The following is a 14,785-nucleotide window of genomic DNA, read 5'->3' on the forward strand; positions in this document are numbered from 1 at the left end:
GTGGTGGGGATAGACACAAAACTTAGAAAAGGCAGAATTACATTGACATTAATCTATAAATGTAAATATAAATTATAGTTCTTATATGGTGGCACAATTTGAGAGATAAAGTATAGAAATTGAAAAGTGGTAGAGGAAGGCATGGGGGAAAGGGATCAGAAAAAGATTAAGTCAATGACTGTTAAAGTTTGGAATAAGTTCAAAGTATACTTCGGCAAAAACCCAAAAGTCTGATAACCTAGTCTAGGTTATTTAATAGGTAAGTAACTTCTCTCACACATTCAGTGTAGCAAATATCATAGGAGGATATTTGCCAGTTTCTAGCAAAAATTATATAAGTATTTATCGTTTGAGCAATCCCAGTTCTAGGAACCCAAATATAATTTTAGTTAAGAATCTGAAGAGATTTATGCAGAAAGTTATCCACCACAGAACTATTTGTAAGAGCAACTGACTATAACCAATCCAAATATCCACCAACTTGATACTACTTGAACTCACTGTAGTGTATGCACACAGTAGAGTCCTATGTAATTGTATAAAGAAATAAGAAGTATCTCTATATTCCTATTGAATGATCTTCATCACTTTTTTAAGTTAAAGAACAAGGTGGAGTAAACTGTATCTAGGGTATGCTGCTACCATTTATGTAAGAAAGAGGATATTATAAAGATATGTGCATAGATGCTCACATTACACAAAACAGAGAAAGGATAAATCATGACGTTTATACAAGATATACTATGGTGGGGGAATAAAAAAAATGGGAGGAGTAAATTCAAATATACAACACAAATGTAGTAGAAATTGATATTAGGTGAGTAATATACTATTTTTGCAACTTTTTGGTATATATAAAATTATTCCAAAACTTAAAAAAAAAGGAAAAAGAAGTCATGCCCATAAAAATCATGAAAAAAATATGTACTACTTCTATTGAACACTTTCTGGAAGATGTAGGAATAGTGATGAGACTAGAAAGGAGTATCAGTTACAAGCATAGGAAAACAAAAAACAAAACTGAAAATATTTGCAAATTTTGTGACTATCTGCATGGAAACTCTACTAACTACTGGAACTATTATTTCTAATAATTAATGAGTTATGGCAAAAATAAACATATAACACCAATAAAGATAAGTCAGTTTTATATGTCTTTTTTTTTTTTTTTTGCCACTGTCTATATGGAATGATTTTCACAACTTGTTAACAATTATTGAAAGAAAACCAGGACAGTAAAAAAGAGTGCAGAGAGAGTAATATCCCATGTAAAAGCAGGAAGGAGAATTAAGAATATAAATGTGAATGTGCTTTATTTCTGAAAAAATAAATGCAGAAAGGATTAATCAGACTACCCTAACCCCCACCCTCACCCCCCCAAAACTTTTTACCTAGATTGAGAGGGGCAATGAATGAGAGGCAGAGAGAGAGGAAGAAGAGCAGAGAGAGAGGGGAAGAGAATCCCAAGCAGGCTCCACACTGTCAGCATGGAGCCTGATGCGGGCTCAAATTCATAAACTGTGAGATCACGACATGAGCCGAAATCAAGAGTCAGATGCTTAACCAACTGAGCCACCCATGCGCCCCTAAGTATATTTTTATATTGACTTTTGAAGCATGTAAATGTTTTATATATTCCAAGTATAAATTAAAAAAAAAAACCTAAACTCAACAATTAAAATAAACTGCATATTAAGCTGAAAATGCACAAAAAAGAATTAATCTAGCAATTTTTCAAACTGTACTCTGATTAGAAATCCTTAGTGTAACATATTCTAAGGGAAAACAGGAAAAGAAACAAAGTGTAATAAATCATGAATATGGCTTCAGGTAGGTTTTCCTGTCAGTAGTTGTATGATATTCTAATTTTGAAACCGTTCTGTAGTATTGGGACAGAGTCCCAAGTCTTGGGACAGAAGACTTGAGTAACTATACTCATGTTGGAGGAAATAGGGTTTTTTCACTGTTCAAGAAAAAGTTACAAAACTGAAATGCAGAAAACTGAGACAGAATCTCACCTTTGGACTTCAATTAGAGTTATTAGTATTCAATTATGAAAGATAGTTTCCTGGGGCACCTGGGTGGCTCAGTTAGTTAAGCGTCCGACTTCGGCTCAGGTCATGATCTTGTGGTTCGTGAGCTTGAGCCCCGTGTTGGGCTCTGTGCTGACAGCTCAGAGCCCAGAGCCTGTTTCGGATTCTGTGTCTCCCACTCTCTTTGCCCCTCCCCAGCTCACACTCTGTCTCTCTCTCTCAAAAATAAAGATTAAATAAAGAGAAAATAAATAGAGAAAATAAAGAGAGAGAGATAGGTTCCTGTCTCTTTCCATTTAATGGATATAAAAGCAATGGCAATCCAGTAGTAATAAGCACACTACACACTCATATTGGTCAATCAACACCATTCCCTATTACAAGAAACTAAGACTTTAAAAAAATTTTTTTTTAAATGTTTATTTATCTTTGACAGAGAGACAGAACATGAGCAGGGGAGGGGCAGAGAGAGAGGGAGACACAGAATCTGAAACAGGCTCCAGGCTCTGATCTGTCAGCACAGAGCCCGACGCGGGGCTCGAACTCACACTCACAGACTGCGAGATCATGACCTGAGCTGAAGTCGGACGCTCAACTGACTGAGCCACCCAGGCGCCCCAAGAAACTAAGACTTTTAATGAGCTGGCTAATTCCAAGTCGAGAGCAAGAATAATACAAGATGAGACTGGAACATATTTTTGTTCCAGGAAACAAGAAGGTCATTAAAGATTCATGCACTCATGAAAAAAAAGGATGCAGAAGCTAGCTGTAAGGGGCTTTCAATGGCCAAATATGAATGATAGTTTAATATCAAAAAAGAATGATTACAATGGGTTATAAGATATTTATTTTTTTAAAAGAAGCAATGAGGGGCGCCTGGGTGGCTCAGTTGGCTAAGCGGCTGACTTCGGCTCAGGTCATGATCTCGCGGTCCGCGAGTTCGAGCCCCGCGTCGGGCTCTGGGCTGATGGCTCAGAGCCTGGAGCCTGCTTCCGATTCTGTGTCTCCCTCTCTCTCTGCCCCTCCCCATTCATGCTCTGTCTCTCTCTGTCCCAAAAATAAATAAACGTTAAAAAAAAAAATTAAAAAAAAAATAATAAAAGAAGCAATGAATCTGTAGTGTTTCTCAAACAAAAGTGGAAAGAAAAATCTCTTTTTAATAAAGCAAGGCCAACCAATAAATGCAGAAAGAAAGCGATAAAATTAGAACTTTTCTAAGCTCAATGTAATAACTGTTTTGAATAAGAATGAATACCAAACATTTTGGGTGAAAGATTTCTAGAGGATAGTTATACAGTCTTCAAGTATTACTGCACTAACTATTTAGTATTTATAAGGGGGGAAATGTACCTTTCCGATGGAAAGTTCTGGCAGTCATCTCCAATCACCTTGACTTTGCCTCCTGATACGATGAATTAAGAAGTACACAACCCTGGGGTGCCTGGGTGGTTCAGTCGGTTAAACGCCCAACTTTGGCTCAGGTCATGATCTCATGGTTTGTGAGTTCGAGCCCCATGTCAGGCTCTGTGCTGACAGCTTGGAGCCTGGAGCCTGCTTTGGATTCTGTGTGTCTCTCTCTGTTCATGCTCTGCTCTGTCTCTCTCTCTCTCTCAAAAATGAATAAACATTAAAAAAATTTTTTTAAGAAGTACACAACCCCAAGTATCAAATCAGACAAAATTGCTTAATGTGAATTCAATATTGGGGTTGTGCTTAGATAAATCCTGAATGTAAAACATTATAGGACAATTTGACATTCACTGTTAAAAATATTCTTGTTTTGAAAAAAAAAAATGGGCAAGATATTGTTCTTGATTCCAAGACTAAAAGAAACAGAATAATTTATTTTTAAAAAGATACACATTCCTCAAGATGATGTAATAAAATTGAACATATGCATTGTATACATTGCTGGAAAAAGCTTTAAAAATCATCTACTTTTAGGGGCACCTAGGTGACTCAGTCAGCTGAGTGTTTGACTCCTGATTTTGTTGTGGTTGTGAGATTGAGCCCCACATTGAGCTCTGTGTTGAGCGTGCAATCTGCTTAAGACTCTCTCTCTCCCTCTCCCTCTGTCCCTCTCCTGCTCACCTACGCTCTCTCTTTCTCTCTCTCTCTCTCTCAAAAAAAATGTCTACTTAAAAAAAATCGATCATACTGGGCACCTGGGTGGCTCAGTTAAACATCTGACTTCAGCTCAGGTCATGATCTCGTGGTTCACGAGCTCAGGCCCCGTGTCAGGCTCTGTGCTGACAGCTTAGAGCCTGGAGCCTGTTTTGGATTCTGTGTGTCTCTCTCTCTGCCCCTTCCCCACTCGTACTCTCTCTCTCTGTCTCTCTGTCTCTCTCAAAAATAAATAAAACATTAAAAAAAAATTTTAATCAATCATAAAAATATGGGAAAAATCTATTTACAAAAGAAAGTATAGAAGAATGGAAGTTTCAATTAGAAATTAAAATTGGAAGAATCTGGAAGACAACCTCATTATGCAAGTATATCTCTATTATTATATATTAATATTATAATATATCTAAAAGTTTATTAAGAAAGGAAGGCATATGATATAGTGTTTTAGAGGAAATCCATGATGAATTTGTATATATGTGTGTGTGTTTGTGTGTGTATATAATATAAATGCATGTAATATGTGTGCTATAGTTATCTATTTATGGGATGTAAAAACTCATTTTAAAAATTGATTTTGAAAGTTAACTTCTATCTGTTCATCAGCAATTCAGATGAAAACATGTCCACTATATCTAAACTTCTTTGATTTGACTTGGAGAGGCAATGTAGCTTATGAGCTAAGAAGCATGTACAGCTTGGGTTTAAACCTTATCTCCAACACTTACTAGTTGTTGACCTTGGACAAGTTACTTCAAGTCTCTGTGTCTCAGTTTCCTCTTCTGTAAATAGGAAAAAATAGTATTTTTGAAAAATAAAAATCTAATTATGTCACAGCTCTGCTTAAAATCTTTTACTTATCTCCACTTCACTCAGAAAAAGTTCAATCATAATTTACAATGTCATCATAAACTGACTCTTTCCAACATACACATCTCTGATCACAGCTCATACTCTTCTCCTCTTTGTTTGCTCTGTCCCAGACATTCTGGTCACCTTGGTGCTCCTTATACACAATGAGCCTGCCTGCCTCAAGACTTTTGTACTTACTGTGCCCTCTGCCTTGAATCATCCATGTTCATGACCTTCTCCCTCACTCCCATTCTATTTTATGCTGATTGCATGCATCATGCAATGCTTGATCATCCTCCCTCACCTCAATCTCTTCTTGTCTGCAAACTCTACTATCCTATTCCAAGCACAGGACCTTTACACCCAAAACTCTCTATCAAGGTGACTGCAATCACTCCTAGGGCTCCAACTATTACAACGCTGTGAGGCTTTTCCACCATTTAGTCTTTAGCCATTTTCCCTGGTTGTGGTATTTGAACCGCAAATAATTCCACAATTATAATTAATTCCACATTTTGAATAATTTTTATGGATTTTAAAAAAAGTTTTTATTCAAATTCCAGTTACTTAACATGCAATGTAATATTAGTTTCAGGTGAATATAGTGATTCAACACTTCCATACATCACCCAGTGCTCATCACAGCAAGTGTACTCCTTAATCCCCATCACCAATTTTTCTCAATCCCTAGGCTATAAGTTTCTTAATAGCTGATATATTTTATAATGCTCTAGAAAAATATTGTCCACAACACAGAATATTAGGAAGTGTTGGCTGAAAGAATGAATACATGAATAAAATAATGACTAAAAAAACTGAATATATTGAATACCAAAATGTTTAAAGGCATGACACATGTATAGACCAAAGGCAAGAGAGAGTGAACTAATGGAATTAGATCTCACATAAAAGTAGAAGCTTCTCATTAGAATTACCTACTAGGAATAGGCAGAAAACATGAGAGAAAAGAAGCATGGAGAGTATTAGGTTGAAGATGGAGGTGTGGGCATTTGGAAGTTCATAGTGTAGTTTACTTTTCTTAATAGTTGTGGGACTTTGGGAGGAGATTCCTCCAAACATCTCAAAGATGTGGTCTCCTCACTGAGCAGCTGGTTTATATCCAGCGTTCCTTTTCCCTTACATAATCATCAATCACTTACCTAGGTACGGGTCCCTTGTCAGCTCACTGTCAAAAACACTCCATGGCTCCTTCCCTTGCTCCAGTAAAGAAATCACATCTGGCTTGGGAATGCAAAGTCCTACTCACAAGAAAAGAAAGGAGATTTTTGTTGTAGGTATCCCAGGACTCAAATCCTGTCCTGTGAACAGCAAATAAAGGGTGATGCCACTATTGGAAGGGCCACAAAAAAAGGAGAGAAGATGGAGTTGGCCTTGGGACCAATGAAACTACATATTCCTGGGGTGCCTGGGTGGCTCAGTTGGTTGAGTGTCTGACTCTTGGTCTTGGCTCAGGTCACGATCCCAGAGTCATGGGATCAAGCCCCACATCAGGCTCTGCACTGAGTGTGGAACCTGCTTGGGATTCTCTCTCTCTCCCTCTGCCCCTCTCCCTTGCTCTCTCAAAACAAACAAAAACAAAATAAAACAAAACAAAACAAAGCCATACATTCCCAACTCTACAAATCTCAAGCCATTTCTTTAGGAATAGGGAAAAGAAATAGATAGGATATATGAGAGGAGTTGAGAAATTCTTCTCAGGGAAAGCAAATATTCTAGAGCACTCTAGACTTTTTGAATAAAGGTATGCTTACCAACTGAGACCAGGTTGCTATAATTTTCCAACATTACATATTTGTACAAATTCCTTTGAGTCGAGTCCAGGCATTCCCACTCTTCCTGAGAAAAGTCGATAGACACATCCCTGAATATCACAAATCCCTGAAACAAAAAACCTGAGTTATTCTTGTGTAATGAAAATAAATGACTTCATGGTAGAAGGAGAGATGAGAAACAAAAGGAGAGGAAGTAAAGGAGAGTTTTGGAGAAATGGAAAAGAAAGAAATGGAGAGCAAACAGGGTGGGTTCAATACCTGTGATATGAGTGAAGACTAGAGTTAGTGTTAATCAATGAGCAGGATTCACACAACCCAATTCCTACAGATAAAAACTGTGCCCAGTGAGTGAATCCCAAGGTCCATTCTGGTTTTAAAATATACTAAATCCAATTAAGAGGAACATCCCAATTAAAAAAAATTTTTTTAACGTTTATTTATTTTTGAGACAGAGAGAGACAGAGCATGAACGGGGGAGGGTCAGAGAGAGAGAGAGAGGGAGACACAGAATCGGAAACAGGCTCCAGGCTCTGAGCTGTCAGCACAGAGCCTGACGCGGGGCTCGAACTCACGGACCGTGAGATCATGACCTGAGCCGAAGTCGGTCGCTTAACCGACTGAGCCACCCAGGTGCCCCAGAACATCCCAATTAAAAAACTAATGAGTATGTAGTATATTCTCAGTAAAGAGGAGTATGCTCCTGCTTCCCCTTCCTCCCTGAAAACTCAAATTATAAATAATTGGTAAAGTCTTGAAAGGGTATCAGAGGATAACATTTTAGAATAATAGGAATATAAAGAAGATCTTAACATTTTGGAGGTGCCTAGGTGGTTCAGTTTGTTAAGCATCCAACTCTTGATTTCGGCTTGGGTCATGATCTCACAGTTGGTGGGTCTGAGCAGAGCCCACTTGGGATTCTCTCTCTCCCCTCTCTCTCTGCCCCTCCCCTCCACACCCTCTCTCTGAAAATAATAAATAAACCTTAAAAAAATCCAAAAATTTTCAATAATCAGAAAGCAGGTCACATGAAACGTACCAGAAAACAGAAACACAACGGCCTGCTCAATAGTGGCCCAAAATGGGGTGCATGGGTGGCTCAGTGGGTTAAGCATCTGAGTTCAGTTTAGGTCATGATCTCACAGTTCATGAATTCGAGCCCTGCATTGGGCTCTGTGCTGACAGCTCAGAGCCTGAAGCCTGCTTCAGATTCTGTGTCTCCCTCTCTCTGCCCTTCCCTCACTCATGGTCTCTCTGTCTCTCAGACAAAAAATAAATAAACACTAAAAAATGCTTTTAAAAAAATAGTGTCCTAAAGTGACAAACAAAACAAAATTTAAAATGTTAACAAATTTAGGGCTGCCTGGGTGGCTTAGCCAGTTAGGTGTCTGACTCTTGGTTTCCGCTCAAGTCATGATCTCACTGTTTCATTGGTTCAAGCCTTGCATCAGGCTCTGTGCTGGTGGCACGGAGCCTGCTTGGGATTCTCTCTCTCCCCTTCTCTCTCTGCCCCTCCCCCACTCATACTGTGGCTGTCTCTCTCAAAAATAAACTTAAAAAATTTTTTTTAATGTGACAAATTTTGCAATACTGAGATATGAACTCTCAACTAGAGTCATTTATTCAGTCAAAATTTATACAAATGTGAGGTTGTATAAGACATTTCTGCAGAAGCAAAGGATCACATATGTTATCTCCTCTGCACCATTACTCTTTTGTTGTTTTTTATTCTTTTATTTAAAACAAAAGTTTCAGCTTATTGATGTATAATCAACAAATGAATTGCATATGTTTAAAGTGTACAATGGGATGATTTGACATATGTTTACTTTATGAAATGATTACCACAATTAGGTTAATTAACATATTCATCACTTCACATAGTTACTATGTGAGGTAACATAAGTGAGAACACATAAGTTATACTTTTTTAGCAAATTTCAAGTACATAACACAGCATGATTAACTATAATCACCACGATGTACATCAGATTCCCAAAGTTAATTCATCTTATCACTGAAGGCCTATATCCTTTGACCAGCATATCCCTATCTTTTCCTCCAACCCAATTCTCCTTTGTAACCACCATTTCATTCTGCTTCTGTGAATTGGACTTCTTTTTTTTTTTTTTAGATCTCACATGTAAGTGAGATCATTACAGTGTTTGTTTTTCTCTGTCTGGTTAATTTCAGTTAGCATAAAGTCTTCTAGATACATCCATATTTTCATAGCTGCATAGTATCTCATTATATGTTGCTGTATTTCTATCTATCTACTTACCTACCTACCTACTTACCTATCTATCTATCTATCTAGATGTCTATAAAGAGAGCTCACATCTATTTTATCCATTCATCTATCAGTGGACACTTAGGTTGTTTCCATATCTTGACCATTGTAAATAATGCTGCAAGAAAATGAACATGGTAGTGTAGATATCTCTTCAGGATACTGATTTTGATTTCTTAGGATATATACCCAGAGATGGAACTGCTGAATCATATATTAGTTCCATTTTTAATTCCTTGAGAAATCTCCATACTGTATTCCCTAGTGGCTGTACCACTTTACATTTCAACCAACAATGTACAAAGTTTTCTTTTTCTCTATTTCCTCACCAACACTTATCTGTTGTCTTTTTAGCACAGGTCTGAGATATCTCATTGTGTGATCTTCAGATTTTCCCTAGTGATTAGTGATGTTAAGTACCTTTCTCTTAAAAAAATTTTTTTTTAATTTTTTTTTAACGTTTATTTATTTTTGAGACAGAGAGAGACAGAGCATGAACTCTGAGCTGTCAGCACAGAGCCCGACGCGGGGCTCGAACTCACGGACCGCGAGATCATGACCTGAGCCGAAGTCGGACGCTTAACCGACCGAGCCACCCAGGCGCCCCTTAAAAATTTTTTAATGTTTGTTTATTTTGGAGAGAGAGAAAAAGAGCACACGACTGCAGGAAGGGCAGAGAGACAGACTCAGAATCTGAAGCATGCTCCAGGCTCTGAGCTGTCAGCACAGAGCCTGACACAGGTCTTGAACTCATGGACCGTGAGATCATGACTTGAGCCTGTCAGAGGCTTAACCAACTGAGCCACCCAGGCACTGCTAAGCACCTTTTATGTACTTGCTGGCTATTAGTATATCTTTTTTAGAAAAATTCTATTCAGATCCTTTCCCCATGTACAAATCATGTCATTTGTTTTTGTTTGTTGTTTGTTTGTTTTGTTTTGTTTGCTATTGAGTTATAGAAATCCTTATGTATTTTGGATATTAATGGCTTATCAGATATATGGTTTGCAAATATTTTCTTTCATTCCATACATTGCTTTTTCATTTTGTTGATTGTTTCCATTGCTAGGCAGCTTTTTAATTTGATGTGGTCCTGCCTATTTATTTTTGCTTTTGTTGTCTGTGTTTTTGGTGTCATATCCAAAAGATCATTGCTCAGATGAATGTCAAAAAGCTATTTCTTTACATTTTCTTCTAATAGTTTTATGGTTTCAGATATTACATTTTCTTTACTTTGTCATTCATTTTTTCTTTGCTCCTATCTGACTGGGTAATGTCAAATGACTTGTCTATGACTTCACAGATTCATTCTTCTGCTGGGTTAAGTCTGCTGTTGATGCATTTTTCCTTTCACTCATTGTATTCTTCAGCTCCATATTTCCTGTTTTTCTTTTTTATGATTTCTATCTCCTTGTTAAATTTTTTTTTGTTTGTGCATTGCTTTTCTGATTTCATTGAATTGTCTTTCTATATTTTCTTCTTACTGAGCTTCCTAAAACAATTATTTTGAATACTTTATTGGGCAAATTGCATGTCTTCATTTATTTGGTGTCTGTTACTGTAAAATTATCATATTTCAGGGCATCTGGCTGGCTCAGTCAAACATCTGACTCTTGATTTCAGCTCAGGTCATGATCCCAGGGTCATGGGATCAAGCCCTGCCTCTGGGTCCTCACTGAGCATGGAGCCTGCTTAGGATTCTTTTTCTCTCTCCCTCTGCCCCTCTCCCCTGCTTTCACTCTCTTTCTAGAATAAAAAAAAATTTAGGGGCACCTGGGTGGCTCAGTTGGTTAAGTGTCCAACTTTGGCTCAGGTCATGATCTCACTGCCTGTGAGTTCCAGCCCCACGTCGGGCTCTGTGCTGACAGTTCAGAGCCTGGAGCCTGCTTCCGATTCTGTCTCCCTCGCTCTCTGCTCCTCCCCCACTCACACCCTGTGTCTCTCAAAAAATGAATAAACGTTAAAAAAAAAAAATTCAAAAGACATAGAATGGCTGAAAAAACTGAAAAAAACAAAAACAAAAGCAAGACCCAAATAAATGCTGTTTGTAAAAAAGGACACACGTTAGCTGAAAGTGTGGGGTGGCAAAAGATATTTCATGCACATGGTAACCAAAAGAGAGCAGGGTTGGCTATACTTACATCAATAAAATAGAAACTAAGTCACAAATTTTCACAAAAGACAAAGAATGTCATATGATAAAAGGGACAATTCAACAAAAAGATATAACAATTATAAATATATAGTACCTGATATTAGGACATCTAAATATATAAAGCAAACATTGACAGATCTGAAGGGAGAAATAGCAATACAATAATCATAGGAGGCTTCAACACCCTACTCTCACTAATGGATAGATAATTGAGAGAAAACCAATAAACAAAAATGCAGAACTGAACAATAAAATAGACTAAATTAATCTAACACATATGTACAGAACATTCCACCCAACATCAACAGATTACTCATTCTTCTTAAGCATATATGCAACATTATTCAGGATACATCACATGCTAAGACATAAAACAAGTCTTAATAAATTGTAGATTGGAAACTATTCCAAGTATCTTCTCTATCACAGTGGAATAAAACCATATATCAATAACAGAAAGAAAACAGGAAAATTTATAAGTATGTAGAAATTACAGATTCAATGCAGCTATCAAAATACCAATGGAATTTTTTACATAAATAGAAAATAACTATTATAAAATTTATTTGGAGTCACAAAAAACCCTGAATAGTCAAAGCATTTTTGAGCAAGAACAACAAAGCAGGAGATATTAAGCTCCCTGATTTCATAACACATTACAAAGTTATAGTCATCAAGACAGTATGTTACTGGCACAAAAACATGTGCATAAGCCAATGGAATAGAGGAGACCCAAAATAAACCCTTACCTATATGGTCAAGTAATCTCTCACAAGGGCACCATAAATATAACATGGGGAGAGGATGGTCCCTTCAATAAGTGGTGTTGGAAAAACTGGATATTCACATGCAAAACAATGATTTTGGACCTTTGTTTCACACCATATACAAAAAAAGTCAACTGAAAAAGGATTAAAGATTTCAGCATAAACCAGATGGACTTAACAGACATACAAAATATTCCATTCAAAGAAACAGAATGTGGGGCACCTGGGTGGCTCAGTCGGTTAAGCGTCTGACTTTGGCTCAGATCATGATCTACATGGTTCCTGGGTTAGAGCCCTGCGTTGGGCTCTGTGCTGACAGCTTAGAGCCTGGAGCCTGCTTCGGATTCTGTCTCTCCCTCTCTCTACCCCTCCCCCACTAGTGTTCTATCTCTCAAAAATAAATAAACATTAAACATTTTTTTTAAATGTTTAGAGAAACAATGCACAATCTTCTCAAGCACACGTGAAACAATCTCTAGATCATATGGTAGGCCATAATATAAGTCTTAATAAATTTAAGAAGACTGAAATCATATCAAGCATCTTTTCTGACCACAATGATATGAAACTAGATAACAATTACGAGAAGAAAACTGGAAAATTTACGAATATAATCAAGTGGGATTCACTCCATGGATGCAAAAAAAGCTCAACAGCCACAAATGAGTGAAAAACACCACATTAACAAAATAAAGGATAAAAATCATACAATCATCCCAACAGGTTCAGAAAAAGCATTTGACAAAATGCAACATCCATTTATAATAAAAACTCTTAAAGAAGTGGGTATAGCAAAGAAATGCCTCAACATAATAAATACCATACATATATATATAAAATATAATTTCTCCCAGCTTTATTATTTAATCACAGCTTTATTAATATAATTGATTATAATACCATAATATTGTGTAAGTTCAAGGTGTACAATATGTTGATATAATACATATCTATTGCAAAATGATTAGCATCAGAGAGTTAGCTAACACTATCATTTAAAATAATTACCATTAAAATTTTTTTTAAGTTTATTTATTTTGAGAGAGAGAGATCATGCGAACAAGGGAAGGGCAGAGAGAGAGGAAGAGTCAGAGAATCCAGAGCAGGTTCCACACCGTCAATGCAGACCCCAATGTGGGGCTTGAACCAACGAACCGTGAGATCATGACCTGAGCAGAAACTAAGAGTCAGAGGCTTAACCTAATGAGCCACCTAGGTGCTCCACCCCGCCCCCCCATTTCTTTCTTTCTCTTTCTTCCTTTCTTTCTTTTTTCTTTCCTTATTTCTCTTTCTTTTTTTTATGTTTATTTTTTTGAGAGAGAGCGAACAAGAGGGGGAGGGGTAGACAGAGGGGGACAGAGGATCTGAAGTGGGCTCCGCGCTGACAGCTTGACAGCAGCAAACTCAATGCGGAGCTTGAATCCATGAACCCTGAGATCATGACCTGAGCTGAAGTCACTTCACCAACTGAGCCACCCAGGCACCCCAAATAATCACCACTTCTTTTTTGCAGTGAGACATTTAAGATCTACTCAGCAACTTTCAAGTATATAATATTTAGTCACCATGATATATATTAGATCCCTAGAACTTATTCAACTTACAACTAAAAGTTTGTACCCTTTGACCAACATTTCCCCACTACCCCCACCATCCTGTGGTAATAATCACTATACTGTTTTTGTGAGTTCACCTATTTCAGATTCCACATATGAGTGATATCCTATAGCATTTTCCTTTCTCTGACTTATTTCACTTACCATAGTGCCCTCAGAGTTAATCCAACTTGTCACAAATAGCAAGATTTCCTTCTTTCTCATGAACGGTATTCTATTGTATATATACCACTTCTTTATCCATTTATCCACTGACTGACTTAGTTTGTTTCCATATCTTGGCTATTGTGAATAATGCTGCAAGAATATGGAAGTGTATGTATGTGGAATTTAAGAAACAAAACAGATTAATATGAGGAAAAGGAAAAAAAGGGGAGAGAAGCAAACCATAAAACAGACTCTTAGCTATGGATAACAAACTGAGGGTTGCTAGAGGGGAAGTGAGTAGGGGGATGGGCTAAATCGGTGATGGGTATTAAAGAAAGCACTTCTTGTGATGAACACTGGGTGTTATATGTAAGTGATGAATCTCTAAATTCTACTCCTGCAACTAATATTACACTATATGTTAACTAGAATTTAAATAAAAACTTGAAATAAAAGAAATACAGCATTAAAAAAAAATACCATTAAAGAAAAAAAGAAAAAAGAATATGGACTTGTAGATATCTCACTGATACCTGTTTTCATTTCCTTTGGATATATACTCAGAAGTGAGATTGCTGAATCATACGGAAATTTTATTTTTAATTTTTTAAGAAACCTCCATATTGTTTTCTATAGCAGTTATACAAATATACATTCCTACCAACAGTGCACATCCTCACCAACACTTGTTAGCTCTGGACTTCTTGATAATAGTCATTCTAACAGCTGTGAGGGAATATCTCATTGTGGTTTTGGTTTGCATTTCCTTGATGATTAATGACATTGAGCATCTTTTCATGTACCTGTTACCTATTGTATATATTCTTTTGAAAATTCTTTTGAATTTTTTTAGATTTCTGCCCACTTTTTAGATTTGTTGGGGTTTATTTTGCTAGTGAGTTGTATGAGTCTATATATTTTGAATATTAACCCATTTTTGAAATATGATTTGCAAATATTTTTTTCCATTCCATAGACTGATTTTTCATTTTGTTGTTTCTTTTGCTGTGC

The 14,785-nt window shown here is 36.9% G+C and overlaps 1 protein-coding gene across 1 annotated transcript in view; it reads right to left on the bottom strand.

Moving 5' to 3' along the window:
- LOC132690985 (uncharacterized) overlaps positions 1 to 14,785 on the bottom strand; it is a 53,467-nt gene that overhangs the window by 3,683 nt on the left and 34,999 nt on the right. Inside the window, exons 3-5 of the mRNA XM_078439039.2 lie at positions 6,782 to 6,908; positions 6,170 to 6,268; positions 4,886 to 4,939 (exon numbers count right to left, since the gene is read on the bottom strand). Coding sequence (XP_078295165.1) covers positions 4,886 to 4,939; positions 6,170 to 6,268; positions 6,782 to 6,908 — 280 coding nt within the window. The remainder of the gene's footprint in view (positions 1 to 4,885; positions 4,940 to 6,169; positions 6,269 to 6,781; positions 6,909 to 14,785) is intronic.

Source organism: Panthera onca, chromosome E2, assembly GCF_046562875.1.
Source record: "Panthera onca isolate mPanOnc1 chromosome E2, mPanOnc1 haplotype 2, whole genome shotgun sequence".
Taxonomy (NCBI): Eukaryota; Metazoa; Chordata; class Mammalia; order Carnivora; family Felidae; genus Panthera; species Panthera onca.